Source organism: Barbus barbus (assembly GCF_936440315.1).
Source record: "Barbus barbus genome assembly, chromosome: 26".
NCBI classification, from domain to species: domain Eukaryota; kingdom Metazoa; phylum Chordata; class Actinopteri; order Cypriniformes; family Cyprinidae; genus Barbus; species Barbus barbus.
Window position 1 is genome coordinate 3552725 of NC_136754.1, and position 23813 is coordinate 3576537.

Genomic DNA, 23813 nt, shown 5'->3' on the forward strand with positions numbered 1-23813 from the left:
GTCTGCTGTAAACAACTATAGGAACATATTCACCTCAATTGCTTGTTTCTTCAACAAGGTGCTTTTTGGCTAATGATATTCATCTTTGGAGAGCAATTTAGATATTTCTGTCCGGTGGTATTCTGTAGCAAGGTGCGGGTCCTCGAGCTTGTGCAGCAGGTGTCGAGGCAGTGTCACCTGTCGTTCTGAAGTGAGTCGGTCTGGGTCAGATGGTTGTTGATGTTGTTAGCCAGTAGGCTATCTGTGGTACCCGCGGTGTGGAACAGCCAGGTTAGACTCTCACTAGTGAGAGTGCAGGTGGTTCCAGGGGTCACAAGGAAATGTTATGGTGATTTTGTAGTGTGAAGAGTGTTTCTGACTGACCTAGTGATGATGGCAGGAGGGCAGCAGGTGGTTGTTAGCCCTCTGTTCTGCTGGAACGTCACCAGAAGTCTGATGTTTGCGGTGTCGCTTTGCTCCTGTGGAGGCACCGACTTGAGCTTGTCTGAGTTGTGTTGGTAGAGGTTTCGGTGTTGAGCATGTGAGCCCGTTGCTCCATCCAACGTTGTCTGGCTGCTTCTGGGGTGTCGACTGGTTTTAAGGGAAGAATCAGAGGTTTGTCCTTCGCAGTATTCCTCAGTTGAGTTTTTGTTCAAGGAGCTCTTTTGCTAGCGACAGCAGCTCTTGTAACTCAGAAGTAGGCGTGTCCAGCTATCCTTGTGCAGCATCCGTTTGGCACCTGTGTGAAGGGTGTGGAGGAGGATGATGTGGGCGACTGTCGTTGGACATGCCGTGGTGTTCGCCGGACGAGGATGGCCTTTTCCATGGGCTCTGTCAGTGGTTGGTCTGGAACCTGGGTCTGTTGCCATGGTGACAGCTCTGTCCTCCGCTGACTTGTGGCTTTCTGTAGAAGGGCCTTGCATTGTGGCAATGCTGGGTGCCTTCTGGTGCCCGTTTTGGATTCTGGGTTGTGCAGTTCAGAATCAGTGGAGTCTTACAAACACCTTGGATAGAGGCCTTGTGCTTGTTAAAGGCCTTTTGTGTCAGGTCACGCAGTTGTTGAATAGGCATTGTGGGGCAGGCCATAATGCCTAAATGGTGACTTACAATGGGGTGGAGATTCCGGGGGAAAAGGCTCTTGAAGCTGGTGTCCTCCTCCATCCCAGGTTCACTGCGAGCTCCAAAGTAAGCTCATCGAAGTCTGTGGTAGTAAGCATGGGGAGTTTCATGACGGCCCTGTTCAATGGCTAGGGCAACGATCAATCCGTGTTCAGACTCTGGGTCTGAGAATTCCTTTATGATAGCTTGTTTAAGCTGCTGGTAGTCCGATTGTATGTGTTCTGGCTGTCGAGCGGTGACCCAGAGCAGATAGAGTCTATCTTGGTGTTTCACACTCCAAGACTGCAGGTGAAAGTCAATTTCTCTTAAGTAAGCATAAACATAATTCTTTCCTGCAAGTTCTGGTGTGAATGCAGGGATGTTTCTGGCCATTCGGTTGAGGTCTTTGAGTGTTACTCCATGTGCCAGCAGCCATATCACCCTGTAGCCCAAGACTGGTTGCCCACTGAAGCTAAGCAGGGTTGAGCCTGATCAGTACCTGGATGGGAGACCTCCTGGGAAAATTAGGTTGCTACTGGAAGAGGTGTTAGTGAGGCCAGCAGGGGGTGCTCACCCTGTAGTCTGTGTGGGTCCTAACACCCCAGTATACTGACGGGGACACTATACTGTAAAAAGCACCGTCCTTCGGATGAGACGTTAAACCGAGGTCCTGACTCTCTGTGGTCATTAAAAATCCCAGGATGCCTTTCGAAAAAGAGTAGGGGTGTTACCCCGGCATCCTGGCCAAATTTCCCCATTGGCCTCTGACCATAATGGCCTCCTAATCATCCCCATACACTGATTGGCTTCATCACTATGTCTCCTCTCCACCAAGCTGGTGTGTGGTGGGCGTTCTGGCGCAATATGGCTGCCGTCGCATCATCCAGGTGGATGCTGCACATTGGTGGTGGTTGAGGAGATTCCCCCCTTCTATGTAGAGCGCTTTGAGTGCCCAGAAAAGCGCTATATAAATGTAACAAATTATTATTTATTATTATGTGCCATTTTAGCGCTCACCTGAATAAACCCCTTTCTTTCTGGAGCTGGAGAGGTTTTCAGGAGGCTGACTTGTGAAATGTCAAGCAGAAGGCTTTGGCTCCCCCCTTCATATCTGTGTGAGGGAATTTGCACTGCTGGCTGTGTGACGTGCAGCAGGGTGACTTGAGTCCATGCACAGTCGGTAGGACTGTTTCAGTTCTCTATGAACCATGTCAAGCTTCTCATTAATGTTGCAGAATTGCTGAGTCAAAGTTTGGACTTCATCTCTGGCTGCATGTAGATGGCCTTCTAAGGCCTTAGTTCTGGTGTCCCTCTCGTTAAGTTCCACATACGCTATTTTTAACAGTGTCCTGTCTGGTGGCTTTTTCAATCTGTGCTTGGTCTGCAGCAGCTGTTAGAGCCTCCTGAAGACTGGCGATTTCCTTCTGTTGCGCCATTCTGTAAGGTTCTTTGCATCTGTTCTGTGCCTTTTCTCGCTGAGCGGGTCTCAGTTCCCTGTAGAACTCTGTGACTTGCAGGTTCAGTTCATTTACCTCCTGTCTGAGGCCCTTGAGGGTGCGGGCCAAGGAGATGACGATGCTAGTCAGCTCCTGGTGGTTCAGGCTGGGTGTCAGGTGTCCACTTGTGTCGCAGTCTCGCTGTTCCTTTCTCTGCAATTGCAGGTCAGTGGCTGCTTTGGGCTGAAGGATGTCCATCACAGTGTTCTGCCGGGTTTTCAGGTGGTCCTGGTGAGCTGGCAGGGCAGGATGTTTGTGGAATGTCTGAGACACACTGGCACACTTGGAGGAACACCAGAGAGTGAGAGGCAGAAGGCAAGTGCAAGTATGTACAGAGGCGTTAGGCTATCTGTATGGGGAGCGGCTCTGTAAGCCGTGTAAGGTGTGAATAGCTGGTGAGGGGCAGCTAGTGTGGTAGGGTGCTAAGAACACAAGTAGAGGGTTTGAGTATCTTTGTTGACGGGGCTGTAAGCAGGGGTCAGCTGATGACCTGGCTATACGTGTGGTCAAACTATTACTCAAAGCACTGATGGTTCACAGGTTTGGTCATTATGAAGGTATCAAATAAACAAAACTGAAATAAAAACAGGAAGAGACAGAGGGAGAAAGAAGGGCTTTCCTTATTTAGTTTAAGCTAGGAGATATGACTAAGCAGTTGTCACTTGTTCAAAGGAATTTAGCAGGGTTATAAAACCTAGGGAGACTGTTGGCTAAGCTGTTGGCTACCACTTCAAGGTAAACAAACAGAAACAATGGGAAGTGTTTCTAGTCTGCTCAGGGCCCTGGTGTTAGGAGGGTAATAGAAAAGACAGGAATTAGGCTACTAATAACCTGTACGGCTCATTAAGGGGACAACAGTTGCTAGAACTGCTCTAATCCTATACCGAGAGGGAGGATGTCAAATATCTAAAATAAGGTAAAGGTAAAATGAAAATGTCCTAATAGCTTTAGGAAACTAAAAGGAATCTAAAAATTAAAATAAAATAAACAAATTGATTTTAATTAAATCTGAGATTTAATTAAATCAATTAGTTTATTTTATTTTAATTGGCAGGTTGAATAAAGTCAAAATAAAAATAACACAAATAGAACCAACATATGTGAGGAGGGGCCAACCTGAATCTAAACAGAAGGTGATAGCACAAACAGGAAATGAAACCAAGAGTGAGGGGGAGAGAGAGAGAGAGGAGTGGTTCAGACGCTACACTTTACACTCACACAGTGTCAGTTAGTCGGATGCTAACAGCTAACAGTTGAGGTAAAGGGCTTAGTTAGCTTATATGCCTGCTCGTGCTCACATCCTCCTGGGATCTAACAGAACCGCAGACTGCTGGGGCGTCACTTACGTGAGAACTTTATCTGCTATACAGGTCACACCTCTGGGAGTCAATGGGCCTATGGTGACTTGAACTTTTGGAGGGAAAGTTTACAACTCTTTGTCTCCATGCATGGTAATTTGCATATGAACCGGATTGGACGTTGATATACAAACTATTAAAGAGTCTTAGAACACTTATATGTTGCATAGGTATCGACATATAATATACACTCTCAATTAGATCATCCGAAGACGAACTGATAGAGACCAAACATGATATACACGAGGTAATATTAACTAGTGTTCTATCATAATCATGCATAAAACAGGATACAATACGCAAAAACATATACAATAACAGTAATAATATACACAATGGCCTGAAGATATGTGTATTCATTCAAAGAAAGGTTTTTGTATGAATGAATTAGAGAAGAGTCCATGTCTCTTTCCTAAGGGGAAAATAAGTGAGTTCCTGCATTCCTTTGAGCAATAAAACAACTGTTATCAGATGGGTTGCCATGGAACCAGAGGCCTGTTCTACCTTCTTAGGTGTTAGATGCATTTCGGGGGGGAAGGCTCCACAGACCCTCATAGTTGGCCTTTTGGTTAGGTGAGGGGGCATAAGAGATTATTTGTTAAATATAACAAATAGTTGTGTGTCTGATTGGTCCAAATGTTACATGTTTTAACTAAAAAAGAAACATTTCTCAGTTTGTTTATCTCACTTCAATTTTATTGCTGCAGTGCAAAATGGGATTGTCAAGCGGACAAAAAGACCAACACTTTCATGAAACCTGTCATAAATGTTGTATGCACCTGGCAAACTCAATTATTTGTATTACAGTCTAATCTAGTCCAACTTAATTAAATGTAAACAGGTATGCACTGCTTTGCTACTACAGGTATTTTGAACAATGCAACTTGAACTTGTACAAAAATAGTTGTGCAGACCCTTCAGCAATTGGGGCTTTTGAAAGTAAATTACTGTTAAATTTAAAATAAATAAATATCCGATTTAAACGCAAATGTGGCTTTCCTGATAACTTTCTGCGATGCCACCATCTTTATTTTACTAACTTACTGCATGCTGAAGGTGACCCAGCTGAGTTCACCAGAAAAAAAAAATTAAACACTACCATCTAGTGCAGTGGTTTTCAAACCCTGGATCGGGTTTGAATTGGGTTGCCAGGTTTATAACGAAGTTCAAGATTCGGTTGAAAGTTTAAGTTTAAAAAAACAAAATAAACATAAACAGCAAAATGAAAGTAAGCGGCAGGCGTCTTACGCAGAATTTAACTCGTATTTGTGTTTGCACTCTGTTTTTGTGTTAAACATTGTGGCCAATCACAGATATATCTGTTGATTTCTGGAACACAGTGGCCAATCAGAGGCGTTTCAGCTAGTCAGAATCCACTCGCCAAGTTTTTGTTCAGTCCTGAGTTGTGGAAGTCTCATTATAACAAAGTGCTGACCAAATGTAAATAAGAGATTCATTGTGCCGTGTAGCAAGATTCATGGATTATAGCAGAATTTTCTGAGATTGTGATAAACTGAAAGGAGTGACAACATTTTAGTGATTAAGGGAGTGCTCTTTGAACGCCTATATTACAGTCCATTCAGAATTTGAATAAAAGTTGTTTTTGATGCTGCTCAGAGGACCAAGTTTCAGGATCGAATAACATCCCCATATAAATGAAGTGATGAGAGATGACATCTTTCTTTCTTTCTTTCTTCGACTGTAAAGAAATGTATTTTATTATTCAACCAAACAGATCAATATTTGGCGTCTGTGTATCTATACAGTATTGCCGCGGTGTGCTATATTGATTTTCACCCCTATTTGGAATGTTCAGTTTTGTTTTATTTTGTTCTATTCTGTTTTTTTTTTTTTTTGTTGGTGTTACAGAATTCTGTCTATTCTGTTATTGTTTTGCTTTTATTCCGTTCTTTGTTTTGTTTATTTGTTCAATTCTGTTTTGTTTGTTTACTTGGTTCCATTCAGTTTTGTTTTGTTCTCTTCTGTTGTTTATTGTTTTATTTGACTCTGTTCTATGCTATTTTGTTCTGTTTTAATCTCTTGAATATTATTTTTCTGCTTTGTTCTCTTCATTACCTGTTTTTATTGTACTGTATTCTGCTTGCTTCTCTTCTTTTATATGCTGATCTATGTCTTTCTGTGCCATTTTGTTTTAATTCAGTTGTATTCAGTTCTGTTCTGTTCTCATTCATCTCTCCGTTTTTATGTTGTGGTCAGATTTCCAGGCTACTGGGTTAAAGAAAGGCATGTTCTTTAACCCCGACCCCTACCTGAAGATTGCCATCCACCCCGGCAAGCACAGCATCTTCCCTGCCTTGCCTCACCATGGCCAGGAGAAAAGATCAGGCATCGTCTGCAATACCATTAATCCCGTTTGGCAGAGGGAGGTATGGGAAGCACACAAACATGCGCACACACACTAGATTAAACATGCTCATATAAAAATCCTTACAAAACAATATCTGGTTCCAGTGTTATTTATTCACAGACGTTTAACCCAACGCTGCCCTTCTGTGCTTTGTACAGAGTCCACATGGAGTTTGTCATGTAAATCCTTTATTCTGCAAATAAACTTGATGCGTCACTGCAGAATCACAGCTCACTGTCCTGCTGACTGACGGATAGGATTTTGTTCAAATCTTTTTCTATTTTCATTACACAGCATGTCATCTCTGTAGGGCTTGGTATTGAGAACTAATTCTGTTTATGAAAAATACAGGAGCTGTACGATTTGAATCACAAACGATATCATTGGTCTAAAACAGCCAATAGTGCTATATATAAACATTATTTTTTTTTAATGTTTATGCAAGAAGTATCTTATGCTCACCAAGGCTGTATTTATTTGATACAGTAAAAACATATATACAGTAAAAAAATACAGTAAGAGTGTGAAATATTATTTTATCATTACTCCAGTCTTCAGTGCCACATGATCCATCAGAAATCATTCTAATATGCTGATTTGCTGCTCAAGAAACATTTCTTATTATTATCAATGTTGAAAACAATTGATAATAATAAATAATGTGCTGCTTAATATTTTTGTGGAAACCACAATACTTTTGGTTACTTTGATGAAAGTTCACAAGAACAACAATTATTTGAAATATAAATTATAAATGTCTTTACTGTCACCTTTGGTCATTTTACTACATCCTTGCTGGATTAAAGCAGTAATTTATTTAAGAAAAAAACCCTTATTGACTTCAAACTTTTCAACAGTAGTAGTATATGCAGTTAGTATGAATTATTTAGTGCTTTCTCAGTACTTGCAATCATTTAATGGATTCACAACCAGAAATGTTAAATTCTTTACAAATCCCATCACTACAACTTATTGGTGTGGGTGAGATCATCTAGAATTGATGGGATTGTTTTCATGTTGAGTGGCTGTTTCTGGCTGAGACTTCTCTTCCTCTAAGTGCTTTTATTAGAATAGAGAAGAGTAGAGGAGATCGCCTTACAAGGGTGGATTAAAATAGGTCAAGACGTAGAGAATGAATGATGGAAGGCGAGTTTGTTTTCCATCATTGTTTGAAGGGATACTTTTTGGTTAGTGCTACATGTCTTATAGGTGATCATAATCACTCAATTTCAGTCCTTAGTTATTATAGGTTAAATTAAATTAAACTATGATATTGATGTTGAAGAAAACAAAAAGGTAATTCGACTTCCAAAGCATAAACTACCCATACAAGCACAAATGTGAGGCTCCATGCCAAATATGAACACATGAATATTTGGTTTTCTTTTTTATGAACATTTTATTTGTTTGTTTGAGTTCTTGGCTTTTGTTGCATAAATAAAAGGCAGTGTCTTTTACACCAGCAACATCCAACTCTGATGACGGACGACTTCCCACATTGCATTTACATTCTTTTGTAAAATGCACATTTGCTTGATACAAACATGATTTGTTTCACTTTAGGTTACAAGGTTTGTTTGCAATGATTGCTGTTTCTTCCTCTGTGTCTTTGTATTTCCTGCTTGTAGCGCTTTAATTTTGTGTCTCTGCCCACGGATGTGTTGGAGATCGAGGTGAAGGATAAGTTTGCCAAAAGCCGACCCATCATAAAGCGTTTTTTGGGCAAGCTGTCCATGCCAGTGCAAAGATTACTGGAGAAACATGCAATCGGGTATGTGCTCTAAAAGATAAAGAAGCTTGCACTTCACTTAAAGGGGTCATATGATGCGATTTCAAGTTTTCCTTTCTCTTTGGAGTGTTACAAGCTAACGTTGCAAAGACTAAAGTCTCAAACCCAAAGAGGTATTCTTACTTAAGACTCGTCCACGCCCTCCTAAAATGCCTCATTTAAACATGCCCCCACATGTGTACGTCACGGTGTGGGAAGATTTGCATAACACCGCCCAAATGCATATGCAAAGAAAGAAGGTGTAACTTTTATTCTAGCTGTAGTATTATTGTTGCTGCCGCCATGTCGTGGAGATGCTGTTTGTTTCATTGTGAAAGCGAAACTACTTTGTTTGGGCTTCCAAAAGAGGTCACAACTAGAAATCAGTGGTTAAGTTGTATTTACAACACTGTTCCAGAACAGTTCAACCCAAATTTTAGAGTGTGTGCAGCGCATTTGTCAGAGGACTTTTTCCTGAACCTGGCAGGAGAGTAGCTGTGCACACTATAAAGTGGGGCAATTCAAACTTTGCAATGACAGTCTGGGGCTTATGACTCACAGCCTGTAAGTATGTTTTCATATTTAAAGAATTTGCTACTGACTATTCAAACGTGAGTTTTGAGCAGTGTGGAGTGGTGCTTGTTGTTTGTGGTTTCTCCGATCCCAAATGCAGACATGGTAATGTTTACGCGGCACGATGCAACGCAAAACGCGTAAAAAAAGACTGTATAAGTCATTATAATCAGTAATTATGTCCCCACTGGATGCAACAAATGCCTCGGGTATAATGGGTTTTATTGTTTTTCTCTCGTCGCACCGGGACACGCCATCACAATACGTTAAGGGGCGTAAAATTTCCATCACACACTTGAGGTATTCGGCCAATCACAACGCACCGGATAGCTGGCCAATCAGAGTATACCTCGCTTCTCAGAATGATGAGCTTTGTAAAAATCGACGCGTTTCAGAAAGGCGGGGCATAGAGGAGCAACAATAATGTACCGTATGTGGAAAATAATGTTTTTTGACACTTAAACTGCGTAACATTGCATTACACTACATACACAAAATAATGTTCTTTTTAGCAACATCGTATGACCCCTTTAACTTAAGAAGAAAAATAGGCTCGTTTGTAACATTTTGAAATATGGCTTGATTTGTTATGCTAACGACTTGAAATGCTACATTTTGAGGTATTCATGTTTTTTGTCACAGTGATCGAGTGGTCAGTTACACTCTGGGTCGGAGGCTTCCAACTGAGCATGTCAGTGGCCAGCTGCAGTTCAGGTTTGAGATTACGTCCTCCATCCATCCAGGTAAATACAGATTTTTAATCTACCTTTTATTGAATATAAATCATTAACACGTTCATAGTGTACAGTCCTGCTACATTAAACAGAACTCTAGACAATAATGACAGACTGATATGGAAATTTCAGATGTTAATAATAATTTAGGGTGACCATATGTGCCATTTTTCCGGGATGCATCCTGGCCAGGATTTCTATATTGTCTAAAATATCTAGAATTTGGCTTTGTTTGCATGTGCAGACCAATCGGTGTATGACATCGGGGTTACACTTTATTTTGATTGTCCACTTTAGACATTCTATTAACGATGAGTAACTTTGTAACTACATGTCAACTACATGTAAACTAATTCTCATTAATTTGCAACTACATATCTACTAACTCTCAGTAGGGTAGGTTTAGGGTTAGTAGAATAAGTTGACATATACATGCAAAGTTTCTCATAGTCAGTATAGTGTATGTTGTGGACCCATCAAAATATTAGTTACTAAGCAGACAGTCTCTACTCTCTTAATACTCTAATGACAGCTAGTTTACATGTAGTTGCAAAGTTACTTACTGTTAGTAAAGTGTTTAAAGTGGACTATCGAAATAAAGTGTTACCGACATCGGTTCCTTATGTTTTCGAAACGCTCTCGAGTTACTTTGAATCAAAGTAATATAGAAATCCTGGCCAGGATGCATCCAGGAAAAATGGCACGTATGGTCACCCTAAATAATTATTTTTGTGTTTTATTTTTTTATCATATCAGTTATCTTAATATTATAATCAGTTACAATAACTGATTATTTTAGTGATATTAAAATCGACATTCAATTAGTTTGCAAAGGCATCACTATGGCAGGCTAGTTCAAAACTATACATACTAATCTTTGTCAGGTAACTCAATTAATGTCTCAAATCAAGTGGCTTGTTAAGGATGTACTATTACTTTTCAAACTGATCTGACCTCACAAATAAAATCCATTTCAACCAACCCTGTGCTTTTTCTCATTGTCCTTATAAAAATACACTACCATTCAAAAGTTTGGTTTGTATTATTTTTAATTTTTTTCAAAAAAATTCTCTTAAGCTCACCAAGACTGCATTTATTTTAGCAAAAATACAGCAAAAACAGTAATATTGTGAAATATTACTACATTTTAAAACAACTTTTCTATTTGAAAGTATTTTACAATTAAGCTTTCCTGTAGCTCAAATAGTAGAGCATGGCGCTAGCAACGCCAAGGTCATGGTTCGATTCCCAGGGAAAGCAAGAGCTGATAAAATGTAAAAACTGTAACTTGAATGCAATGTAAGTCGCGTCTGCTAAATGCATAAATGTAAATTTACAATTTAATGCATCCTTGCTGAATAACAATATTAATTACTGACCTCAAACTTTTGACTTGTGATGTAATTCATCATAATAAGCCATCATATTATTACATCTAATACTAGTCTAATCAGGTCAGTCATGATAACATTAAAAAGTCAGATGATCCACAGTATATCATGCATGCTTACTAGCTAGTATTTTCGTTTATACATTATATGCATGTAGGTCACAGGTTTCTGTCCTCTCTACAGATGATGAGGACATGTCTCTCAGTACAGAGCAACCAGTGGCAGCAGCAGAAGCTCAAGTCCAGCCTCAGGCAGAAGACACCATGAGTTTGGACCAGGGGGCCCCAGAGTTGCCCTTAGATGAAGAAACGGCTTCTGTAGAGATGCCCATGGACGTTGAATCAGCCGAAGCAGAAGCTGTAGAGGAAGAACCTTTAGTGGAAGAGCAGCAGACGCATCCGGAGCAGCAGGAGGAAGCAGCAGTCGAGAGCCTTGAACAAATGGAGCAAGAAGAGACCAACGTTGAAGCTGAAGAGACGCCCCAAGAAGAGGCAGAAAATGATAGTGCCTTTGCCGAAGGGCCTGCAGAGTATTTAGGAGATCCTGCAGGAGTTGAAGAGGAAGCCGTCTCAGAACAGCAAACGATTTCTGAGGAACAAGTTGTGGATTTAGAGGAAGGCTGCTCGCTGAGGATCAGAACCACACCGAGAAGGAAGCCGCGGCCTTGTTCCCTTCCCGTGTCTGAGCTGGAGACGGTCATTGCTTCGGCCTGTGGCGAACCAGAAACACCACGCTCCCATTACATCCGAATCCACCACCTGCTGCACAGCCTCCCGTCCACCCAACCTCAACCGGGAGATGCGGCTGGACCCGAACCCGACCAGCCACAGGGCGTAGAAGAACAAGAGGAAGACGAGGAAGAGGGTGCAACCCTTGAGCCTCACGCTTTAACACCCAACGGCCCTCGCAGGACACTGCCCCGCAGCTGCTCACACGAGCGCCTCTCCGACCTCATTCAGATGCTCGATGGAGATGGACAGCCGCTTGGGGCTGAGGGACAAACCACATGTCAAAGGTCACCAGGAGAAAGTGAGTGCGATTTGAGCCCGGTGCCATGCTGCAGTCACATGGCACAGAGGGCCTCGGGCCACGTGCGGGCGCCGTCTCTAGACAGTGCACGGCGGTCGGAGAGCACTATGTTTTCTTCACAGGATGACGAGGATGAGATGGACAGAGTGAACGGCATTCTGGGATTGGAGGCGGAGACAGGACAGGGCGCTAAGAGCCGGGAGGCAGGGGACGGGAGCTGTCAGTGGGAGGAGGCGCCAGATAGTCACGTCCAGAGCCCGCACGGCATTATGGGTAACGGAGAATCACCGGTAGCTGGACCAAGCAGCAGAAGTGAGTAGACTTCTATTGGCAGAATGCATAGATCATGTGTTTTTATTATAAAAAGGTCTGGATTTCCCTTTTGCGGGTTTGTGATTGAAAAGTATCTATGAAGAATGGCCTGGCTTGTGTTTGTGATGTGTTTAGGAGAATGTCCTTTGCCTTGTAACCATCCTGCAGTGAGCCAGCTGCCTGCCCTGCGGCCTGACCCACATCACTATCCCACCATAGACGAGCCGCTGCCACCGAGTAAGTTCTGCCGTACAATACATGCACGTGTACAGTATTTACACTCTTGTCTCACAAATTATATGGAGGTACTACAGGTGAATTGCCTCTGGATTATATATAGGTAATCAAAATAATGAAATAATTTTTTTTATTAAAACTTCAAATTTAAAAATGCTTTACAAAAGTATTTTTCTTGGAAAATAAAAAAAAAATACATAATTAATACATTCGTCATTGAATTCATCAAAAGTAACAGTAAATAAATTGATATTATAATAAATTTATATATATGGGAATGGTAAAGTAACTTTTTTATTACATTAATTTCATTGTATTGTATTTTATATAATCATTATATAAACGGATAATGAAAAATTATATATATATAACCAGTATAATGTAAAATGTATAATATGGGGTCCTGTGTCTATTATGAAACATCAGATATTATGTCATTATGAGAAAAATGTTACTTCATTTAGATTTCTTCATTTGTGAAAAATGATTGTTGTTGTTTATGCATGTTTTTTCCAAGTTTGGAAGTTGCAAAATATTGCAGCGAATCAAAATTGTTAAAATCGATCCAAATGTGTCACTTTCTCCTGGTGTACCTGCCCTCATATTTTTCATTGCGTTTCAAAGCTGTATAGAGTCAAACTACAACTACCTACACGCAAGCAAACTTTCATATCAGACATGAGCATCTCCAGTGTCACTCTCACTAACCCACACTGTGAGATTTTAGTGTTGATTAACATAATTCTGTGACTCACTCAAGACCGTCTGTCACTTCGTCACGCTGCTGTGCTTTATGTGCGTGTTTATGTTAAAATGAGTCAAATCTGAAGCATCCTACACTGAGGGGATCTTTGTGGCATTCCCATAATAAACATTGCATGAAGATTTTTATAAATAATGAGATCCACTATCATTTTTTTTAAGCTATCAGACTTATTTTACGGGAAAGTCGTGGCCTAATGGTTAGAGAGTCGGACTCGTAATCCAAAGGTTGCGGGTTCGAGTCTCGGGCCGGCAGGGATTGTAGGTGGGGGAAGTGAATGTCCAGCGCTCTCTCCACCCTCAATACCACGACTGAGGTGCCCTTGAGCAAGGCACCGAACCCCCAACTGCTCCCTGGGCGCCGCAGCATAAATGGCTGCCCACTGCTCCGGGTGTGTGTTCACGGTGTGTGTGTGTTCACTGCTGTGTGTGTGCATGTTGGATGGGTTAAATGCAGAGCACGAATTCCGAGTATGGGTCACCATACTTGGCAGTATGTCACTTCACTTCACTTATTTGAAATACTTTTGCCTGGCAGACCAGAATATTGCCTTGGGCTTCAAATGTGTGTGTTTGTTTTGTTTGGCATGCTCAGACTGGGAGGCCCGTATTGACAGTCACGGTCGTGTGTTCTATGTGGATCACATTAACCGGACCACTACCTGGCAACGACCAACGTCCGCAGCCACGCCGGATGGCCTGCGCAGGTCTGGTTCCGTCCAACAGATGGAGCAGCTCAACAGGAGGTAAACAACACTGTTTCCATCCAGAATACAGATCAGTTGAATAGCGTTCATGGTGCATCCTATGAAGATTCACTGACTCTATATGTTTAATTTGTTTAGTTCTGATTGGATGAGCCATGTTGCAGTGGCTTACTGCTTGTTTCAGCACTAATCAGCCTACATTTAGGCTAATTAACTATATTACTTTTATTACTAATTGTTTTATTCATTTTACTTTTACTTTACTTTTACTTTTGTCATTTAGCAGACGCTTTTGTCCAAAGCGACTTACAAATAAGAAAAAGTAACTAAAACTAAAAGTTACAACTCTATAAATACTATCTACCCACATATTTAAGAAAATAAAGAAATTAAATAAAATTGACACATGCATATAACAACATTTAAATACTAAACATATAAATGAAAAACACTAAAATAAAAAGCGATACTTCTATCCCTTGGTGGAGTCACACGGTAGAGTTGATGGTCTTTACACTCTTCGGTCTTCACACTAAGAGGGCTTCACACGACGACTGCCGCGGTATAATAACCTTTTTTATACCAATCCAACAAATCACCATTTCAATTCAGCTGGACCCACTTTCCTGTTTATCAACTAAAACTGGCCAAGCAAGTGCACACACTGACAAGCTACGCGATACAGTACGAGACCAAACACGATTTCAGCACCTCTCAACACAGTAAACAAAAATAAGCGTTTCCTAGCAACGGCAAATGCGCTAAACACTGAGACAAGTAAATACACTTACGAGCTGATTTTAAACTTCCGCTGATAGACTGCTTCTCTTAAAGACCACTTCATTACACTGCCTTCTGCTGGCGCTTGAACCCACTTTCCTGTTTATCAACTACAAATGGCCAAGCAAGTGCACACACTGACAAGATACACGATACAGCACGAGACCAAACGCGATTTTTTAAAAAGATGTATTCATTGAACATTGGTGTCATTTATCATTTAACTGTTTTCCATTGTTTTAGATAGAAAACTAATAATTTGGTAAAAAGTCATTTTCTTATTATTATTGTCTTGTTTTACAGTACAAATATATAAACATTTTTAAGTCAAGATACATTTGAGATGCAAAATGACACAAAATATTAAGGGCCAGTTTTATTAACAGCATGCACCAGTGCTAACCCTTCTTTTAGGGTTTGCAAAAAAATTAACAAAAAAAACTAATACTGTCAGGATTTACTGAAGACATGAAGTGAAAGAAAGTGTGGGCATGGGTATTTGTGGATGACTTTATTTCACATGTATTTGTAGGAGTTTACCTTTCAGAGAACACACAACTAATAGGAGGAGAGTATTTAAATGAATAATGCAACATGATTTACAGTTAATATTTAAAATGACTTTCTGTGGGATAAAAAAAAAAAAAACTTAATTCAAAGGGAAAACGATTGTATTTTTCTCACCCCATTGACAGATATTTTTTATCTTGGTGTAAGCATAAATCTCACTTAATTTTGATGCATTACTGTAACTTTTGAAACTGTGCTAAAATTACTATATTGTCAGACTCAAGTGGTTTATATTTAGCAAAGTATGACTGACTCTGTTGCTGTAGTTTAACCAAATAGGCACATATAACAGTAAAATCTACAGCAACCTTTGTAAAAGTGCTCAAAGCCAATGATTCATTTACCAATGATTCACGTTTTTTGGTCAAATTGGACTTTACCTCGCTAATAACGCCTCAGTCAAGTAACATAAATGTTTTATTAGTTGCTTTTCACACATCGTCTGATACAATACAAAACACTCAAAGAGAGAGAGAGCTCTCGTAACGGAATGGATGGTATGTCTTTAGCCATTAGATCTATCTCCAGGGATTTAACTTGCATATAAATAACACACAAAAAATAGAAATTTTCATCTTTGTTACCTTGTCCCCTATTTGTAGGACATAGGATTGACTGTAAAAACCCGGTATAACCCGGTATAACGGATCTATTGGGTAACAGAACCCCGACTGACAGGATTGTTTTTCTTCTTTTTATTTTTATACGGTATAAAAAAAGATGTCCGCATATTTTAGTAGGCCTATAACTTTTATACTCTGTACTTATAGCACAGAGAGTGAGAACGAAAAATAATATTTGATTAATGAACGAATTATTGACAGAACTATAAGACTATTAAGACAATAGAACCCATTTTTTCATAAAGAACAAACTAAATTGTAATTAGTAGATTTGTATTTCCAAAACGATGCAAACTAATAAAAAATAAACTCATTCGTTCAAAACTACAAAAAGTTTCAATAGCCTGCACTACTTGTTTAAAATCACAGTATGCCTGTGAAACACCCCTATATATCTCGTAATTACAGTTTAATTTACATTTAATACTAGCTTTAATGACAGCCCCACTTTGCGCATGTGCATTAAAATCAAATACTGTGCATGCACGTAAAACATCCACTACGTATTGCATCTGATCCAGTACGTCATCGTGCTCCAGGCTGCAGCGAGGACAGACTCCAAATTTTCTATGAACCAAGCACGCTCACATGGGCTTATAAACATGCACTCTTTTGCCACCTACAGGACAAAAATATAGCTGCTTCATCATGTTTCCATTTAGAGTGTAATTAAATGCTGTTTATTTAATAGTCCACTAGCAGTAGATGACAAATTTAGATTATTCTCAAAGCACACGGCTTTACTGAACCATCGAGCAGCAAAGGAGTTATGTAAGTGAGGGGGTTTGGTTAGACATATTTGTAAAAGATTCTTTACAATGGGAGTCGTACTGTATTGATATTAGTGACTAATAACAGCAATACTCGGGTTCCCATCAGGTACCAGACTATCCAGAGGACGATGGCCCCAGAGAGGAGAGACGAGGAGTCAGGCAGCCCCCGCAACGAGAGAACAGCCAACACTGAGACAGACTCGCCTCCACAGACAACCGGTAACTTCACACTCATCAAACATAATGATTTCCCCAAAACAGGGAAATAATTTGCTCATGCCAGGCAAAACCTGTTTGTTTATTTGTGATTTTGCACAATCTCCAATGCAGATTTCTCTTTTTTAGACATTTGATAATTCGTCCAGCTAGAGCCAATTAGAGTATAATTTTCTCAGCTCCATATGACACATTTTGCAGAAAAATGTTAAAAATGTGCATCTGGACCTGGTCATTTGCATATAACAAATGTAGACAATAACCAATGGCTGTCAAGTGTAAAAAAAAAGTATACAGTTTGCTACAAATCAGGTCTTTCTTTGGGGAAAATTGACTACCGACTGAAATTTTAGTCATGCCTTTTGAAATCTACTTGTGAGAATGTCTCATATAAATAGGTACTAAGGTACTATTGATAAATAGGGACTAAACACAGACCTTGCATGTCTTGTCAGTGTGGTAGGTTTGACCGTGCAGAAGAATAAACATTTTCATTCATTTTAATTCATATTTTTGTCTTTTAAGAGTTGAGGAGAGACACTCCGTGTTCTCCAGGTCACTGTCAGAAGATCACGTTACTGCTGCAGAGTCCAGCAGTTAAATTCATCACTCACCCAGAGTTCTTCACTGTTCTCCACGCAAATTATGTGAGTTTCCACCACACTACACACTATTCACTGCATCTAAATCATTCATTGTCCCTCTAAAGATTATTCTAAGTTGCACTGTCGTTCAAAATGTTGGGGTCGGTAAGATATTTCTTATGGAAGGAAATTAATACTTTTATTTAGCAAGAACACGTTGAATTGCTCAAAATTGGCAATAAAGGAATTTATAATATTTCCAAAAATAAAAAAAATGCTTTCCACAGAAATATAAAGCAGCACAACTGTCTTCAACATTGATAATAAGAAATGTTTCGTGGGCACCAGATCGGCATATTAGAATGATTTTTGAAGGATCATGTGACACTGAAGACTGGAGTAGTGATACTGAACATTTTGCATTACAGAAATAAAATATATTTCATTAATATATTCAAATAGAAAACAGTTATTTTAAATGGTAATAATATTTCACAGTATTGCTGTGTTTATTAATAAATGCATAAATGCAGCCTTGGTGCATAATTTGTTTTTTAAACATTAAAAAGTCCCCAAAATCTTGGTGGTGCATATGTTTTAATGAAGAAGTTTATGCTAGTGTCATGTTAACATTATCTTTTTTTATTTTTTTTTTACAGGGGGCGTATCGTATGTTCACAAACAGCTCATGTCTGAAACACATGGTCCTAAAGATCAGGCGTGATGCCCGAAACTTTGAGCGGTACCAGCACAACCGTGACCTGGTAACCTTTTTAAATAGATTTGCTGATGCTCAGCTGGAGCTGCCACGAGGCTGGGAGATCAAAACAGACCCGCAGGGGAAGGTACCTCACATCACGCTCTTCCTAACATCTCACCTCAGGGCCCGTCAAGCCATTATTTCAACTGTCTCTCCTTCACTTTTCTCCGCAGTCGTTCTTTGTAGACCACAACAGCCGTGCCACAACCTTCATTGACCCCAGGATCCCCTTGCAAAACGGCAGATTGCCCAACCACCTGACGCACCGCCAGCACCTGCAGAGATTACGCAGCTACAGCGCAGGAGAGGTCAGACACACTCACAGTCTAGAGACAATCTGTCTCCTCTGACTTCATACTGTGCTGATTTCTCATTATGTATATGATACAGAAATGACTGTTACATAATTGATTTATTCATTTCCACATTAATTCCAGGCATCTGAGGTGTCACGCACCCGAGGGGTGTCTTTGCTAGCCAGGCCTGGAAACAGCCTGGTAGCAGCCATACGAAGCCAAAGTCAGCAGGAGCCAGTGCCATTAGGTATGAACCAATCACAAATAATGGATGGATCGCTGTTATAGTTGCACTCAGGGCTGGTCGATGTAGCTAAAAAAAGAGAAAAAAATATGTATATATTTTTCTGTTCATGTATTTGTTCTGAAATCGTTTAAAAATGGTTTTAAAATAAGCTCAAAGTTAAATTTTTCAAAAGTGGCATTTGTAATGCATAATGATACAAAAAAATCTGTTTCAAATAAATGCTGTTGTTTTGAACGATTTATTCATCAGAGAATCTTGAAAAATGTTTCACAGTTTCCACAAAAATACAAAGCAGCACAACTGTTTTCAACATTAATAATAAGAAATGTGTGTTGAGCAGCAAATCAGTATATTAGAATGATTTCTGAAGGATCATGTGACACTGACTGGAGTAATGATGCTGAAAATTCAGCTTTGATCACAAATATTTAAAAATATAATCAAATAAAATGCAGTTATTTTCATAATATTTAATAATATTACTGCCATTTTTATCAAATAAATGCATAATAATAATAACAAATTAAAATAATTTTTTTATAAATTCTTTTCCATTTGTTTCCCAGCATACAATGATAAGATCGTCGTGTTTTTACGGCAACCAAACATCTTTGAGGTGCTACAGGAACGGCAGCCGAGCCTGGCCAGGAATCACTCGCTCAAGTATGACCCCATGCCTTCCTCTGTTACTGTAACAAAATACATCATTAGTACTTCCAAACAGTTCTCAGTTGTTCGGGTGTGTTCATTATGCCTTAAGGGAAAAGGTGCATCACATCCGAACCGAAGGCACACAGAGATTGGAAAAGCTGTCATGTGATGCTGACCTGGTCATCCTGTTAAGGTAAAGCTCAACTGGTCATATTAAAAAAATAATAATATTAATGCACAGGTGGTGTTTCCTAAGAATACAATTTATAATGTCATGCATAAGTTTTTCAGAACGTGTTTTGCTTTGCTTTTCAGTTTGTTTGAGGAGGACATCATGTCTTATGTTCCTCTTGCATCATTTCACCCCGGGTTCAACTTCTCTCCGCGCTGCTCTCCTGGTTCCTCTCCTCAAAACTCTCCAGGTGAGTCTTCCAGGAGCTTTAAACATAGGCCTTCAAATGTTCTTCAAAATGCATACATTGTTTAGATATGACATCTAGTGAAGTCTGCAAATCAAAAAGCCTCATTTGCACCTTCCAGTCCCATCCTTCTCAAATGCTTAAAGCAAAATCTCCTATACCAGGGCTTGACGCTTACTTTTTTCCCAAGGAGAACATAAAAAGTATTAGATGAGCAATTAATTTTTTTTTTCTTGGTATATGGATATAAGGAGATATTTAAAAGTGTTATTATTATAAGAATTTAGTAGAATGCTAAAAGTACACTAGGTTTGTGAGACTTTTATTTTGAAATGTATATGCTTTACTGTTGCATATTACTATTGCTCATTCAAAAAGATGAAGGTGATCAAATATGCACTCTTACAACAATCTTTAACATATTACATTGTCATAATTCATCAACAGTAGATCCTAAGCAATCTTTTGGCACAAATGCACGCTGTTCATTGATTGCAAACTTTTCTGAAACCACAATCCTGTAGAAAATGCAACTGCGCCATGTTTTAACTTGCATTTATCTGACAAAGTCATAGTCTTTTAAAATGTAATAATGTATTACGAATTAGATGGTATTGTGATTAGTGTTTTGCTATCCCCAAATTTCTCCTAAAATGACAAGGCATTTGTTATACAATTTAATATACTTATCATTGCTGACCTTAAATTTCATAAAACAGAACAGGACTTGTGGGGACTTTTCTTATTCACACACATGGTTATAAATACATTTTATAGTTCACACACATCTATATGTCTCTCACCACCTTTTTAAGACATTAAATACCCATATTTAGCAGTGGGATAGGATCTGAGATGGATGTTAACACCAGATAAATTGCTCTTAAATTGATTTATTTACATGAAGAACCTCAAGTTTGCAAGGAAATCCAGTCGTAGGTCATTGACACGCGCTCTGATCTGCTCTGATAAAGGCTTCCTTGAGCGAACTCCTCTCGTTCCAGCCTGCTGTCTGTCTGGTGAGAGCTCTCCAGGTCAGCCGCTCTCCAGTTTAAATACTGTCCCAACCCAGCTGCCCCTTTCTGTGTCATCAGCACATTTACAGACCCCAAACCTGTAGTGTGTGAATATACAAACCTTTGTCTGCCAGGTTTCCTTCTGTCCTAAAGTGGTTAACTAGTCTTTTTTTGTAAAACTTGACTGCTGTGCATGTTTGGACAAACCAGATAAAAATGATTGAAGACAAAACTGTCCTCTGAAACATTATCAAAAATCTTTGCCCTGAAATATGTGTTCTACGTAATGAAAGGAATGATCATCTCCCCTTTTTGTGTCTTTGTTCTCAAGGTGAACTCTTTCCGAATTGTTTGATGGCCTGCTGATCCTTGACAGTCTTTCCTTGATGACTGATATTTATAGTAAGCTAGCTTTTACATCTGTGGTGATGATTTGTGACTGTTTTTTAGGGACCCAGAGGGCTCGGGCACCAGCGCCCTATCGCAGAGATTTTGAAGCCAAACTGCGTAACTTCTACAGGAAGTTGGAGGCAAAGGGCTACGGGCAAGGACCCGGCAAGATCAAGTGCGTAGTCTCTTATGCTCACCAAGGCTGCATTTATTTGATCAAAAATACGGTAAAAACAGTACAATTTTGAAATATTATTAGAATTTAAAATAACTGTTTTCTGTTTTAATATATGTGACCCTGGACCACAAAACCAGTCTTAAGTCGCTGGGGTATATTTGTAGCAATAGCCAAAAATACATTGCATGGGTCAAAATACGCATTTTTCTTTTATGTCAAAAATCATTAGGATATTAAGTAAAGATCATGTTCCATGAAGATATTTAGTGAATTTCTTACCGTAAATATATTAAAACTTCATTTTTGATTAGTAATATGCATTGCTAAGAGCATCATTTGGACAACTTTAAAGGTGATTTTCTCAACATTTAGATTTTTTTGCACCCTCAGATTCCAGATTTTCAAATAGTTGTATCTCAGCCAAATATTGTTCTATCCTAACAAACCATGCATCAATGGAAAGTTTATTTATTCAGCTTTCATATTATGTATAAATCTCAATTTCGAAAAATTGACACTTAAGACTGGTTTTGTGGTCCAGGGTCACATATTATAAAGTGCAATTTATTCCTGTGATGCAAAGCTGAATTTTCAGCATCATTACTGCGGTCTTCAGTGTCACATGATCCTTCAGAAATCATTCTAATGTGCTGATTTTCTACTCAAGAATTTATTATTATTATTATCAATGTTTAAAACGTAATGTTTTTGTGAAAACTGTAAATATTTTTGTTTTCAGAATACAAAGTCAAAACAAAAAAAACAGCATTTATTTGAAATACAAATATTTTGAACCTTATTAATGTATGTGTCCTTGATGGATCAGTGTTCATTTTAATTTACTAAAATTTTGAATGTTAATGCACTGTAATGTGTACTGAGCAAATACTAGTAAGTATGTTAACAAATGCTATAAAACAGTATCTGCCAGATAAATGTCCTACAGTTCTGACTTCATGCTGTTTTTTTAGATTGATCGTCAGAAGAGATCATCTGTTGGAAGGAACATTTAACCAGGTGATGGCCTACTCCCGTAAAGAGCTCCAGAGAAACAAGCTGTACATCACCTTTGTTGGAGAGGAAGGGTGAGGCAGAAATCTGATATCAGCAAATGACCCAATGTATAACACATACTCATCATTGCTGACAATAAATGAACACTTTTACCGAATATATTCTCAAATTGACTGAAACATTGAAAGCAAACAAGGCTGTTGGTGACAATTAACAAATAAAAATAGCCAAATATTATCTATTTAATATATTTGTATATAAAATATATAGTCTGTTAATAGTTTTAAATGGTAATGTTGTGTTCTTTTTTTGTTCAGATAGCATACATACAGAGGAAAGGCGATAGTTATGTGTAGTTATATCTGAACTTTGATTTTCTTTTCAGACTGGACTACAGTGGACCATCGCGAGAGTTTTTCTTCCTGTTGTCTCAGGAGCTGTTTAACCCTTACTACGGCCTGTTTGAATACTCCGCTAATGACACGTACACTGTCCAGATCAGCCCCATGTCTGCTTTTGTGGAAAACCATTTGGAATGGTGAGGTACTTCCTTCCAAGGAATTCCACTTCCTGTGTGGTATGAGAACGCATACTGAATTGTCATTGACAGAGAAATAAATAGTTATGTCACTGACTGCTGTTGTTATTGCCAGAATGTCTGTTTTTTTAACCGCATGATGTGACGTGTGTTTTCAGGTTTCGTTTCAGCGGTCGAATTCTTGGCTTGGCTTTGATTCATCAGTATTTGTTGGACGTCTTCTTCACCCGCCCGTTTTATAAAGCTCTCCTCAGACTGTGAGTGGACCAGAAACCATTAAATGCATTCAACTACATGCAGAATTTGAAAATGATAACAAAATTGACAAATTTGTTAGCACGTTGTGTTGTATACAAGCGTTGAAAAAAACAAATCTGTGAATTTTCAGCATCATTACTCCAGTGTCGCATGATCCTTCAGAAATCATTCTAATATGCTGATTTGCTGCTCAAGGAATATTTAGTAATATCATTAATGTTGAAAACAATTGTATTGTTTCATATTTTCATGAAAACAGTGATATATATATTTTTCAGGATATTTTTAATTGGTAGAACGTTTAAAAAACAGCATTTTCTTTTTTGAATAAAAGTATTGGCTGTTACTGACCCCCCCAGCTTTTGAACAACTGTTTGTGTGTGCTCGCAATTAGTTAGCTGACCGAAATGGGATTTTCAGTAGCCAATAGGAAGCAGATGTCTAGATACGATCAATGGTTAATTACAGAAAATTCAGGTTTTTTTTTTTTTTGACCGCTCATCTCAATGTCAAAAATATACCTAAATTTACTCTATTGCAATTTTACATGAACAAAATGACACATGAAATAAAATTAAAATGGTATGTTTTTTTTTCACACTTTTTTTTTTTTTTATTCCAAAAAAATACTCAGAAAAAAAAGAATTAATTAAACAAAGGACATAGTAATCTTGAAGTAATCCCAAAT

At 39.0% G+C, this 23813-nt stretch overlaps 1 protein-coding gene across 1 annotated transcript in view; it reads left to right on the forward strand.

Moving 5' to 3' along the window:
* Positions 1-23813, forward strand: part of LOC306846084 (E3 ubiquitin-protein ligase HECW1-like) — a 63310-nt gene that overhangs the window by 33920 nt on the left and 5577 nt on the right. Inside the window, exons 6-24 of the mRNA XM_079379189.1 lie at positions 6149-6318; positions 7928-8070; positions 9283-9383; positions 10949-12106; positions 12242-12343; positions 13701-13851; positions 16665-16777; positions 17300-17421; positions 18018-18203; positions 18292-18426; positions 18556-18661; positions 19228-19324; positions 19422-19505; positions 19628-19734; positions 20706-20765; positions 21198-21312; positions 22287-22400; positions 22715-22867; positions 23026-23124. Coding sequence (XP_079235315.1) covers positions 6149-6318; positions 7928-8070; positions 9283-9383; positions 10949-12106; positions 12242-12343; positions 13701-13851; positions 16665-16777; positions 17300-17421; positions 18018-18203; positions 18292-18426; positions 18556-18661; positions 19228-19324; positions 19422-19505; positions 19628-19734; positions 20706-20765; positions 21198-21312; positions 22287-22400; positions 22715-22867; positions 23026-23124 — 3316 coding nt within the window. The remainder of the gene's footprint in view (positions 1-6148; positions 6319-7927; positions 8071-9282; positions 9384-10948; positions 12107-12241; positions 12344-13700; positions 13852-16664; positions 16778-17299; positions 17422-18017; positions 18204-18291; positions 18427-18555; positions 18662-19227; positions 19325-19421; positions 19506-19627; positions 19735-20705; positions 20766-21197; positions 21313-22286; positions 22401-22714; positions 22868-23025; positions 23125-23813) is intronic.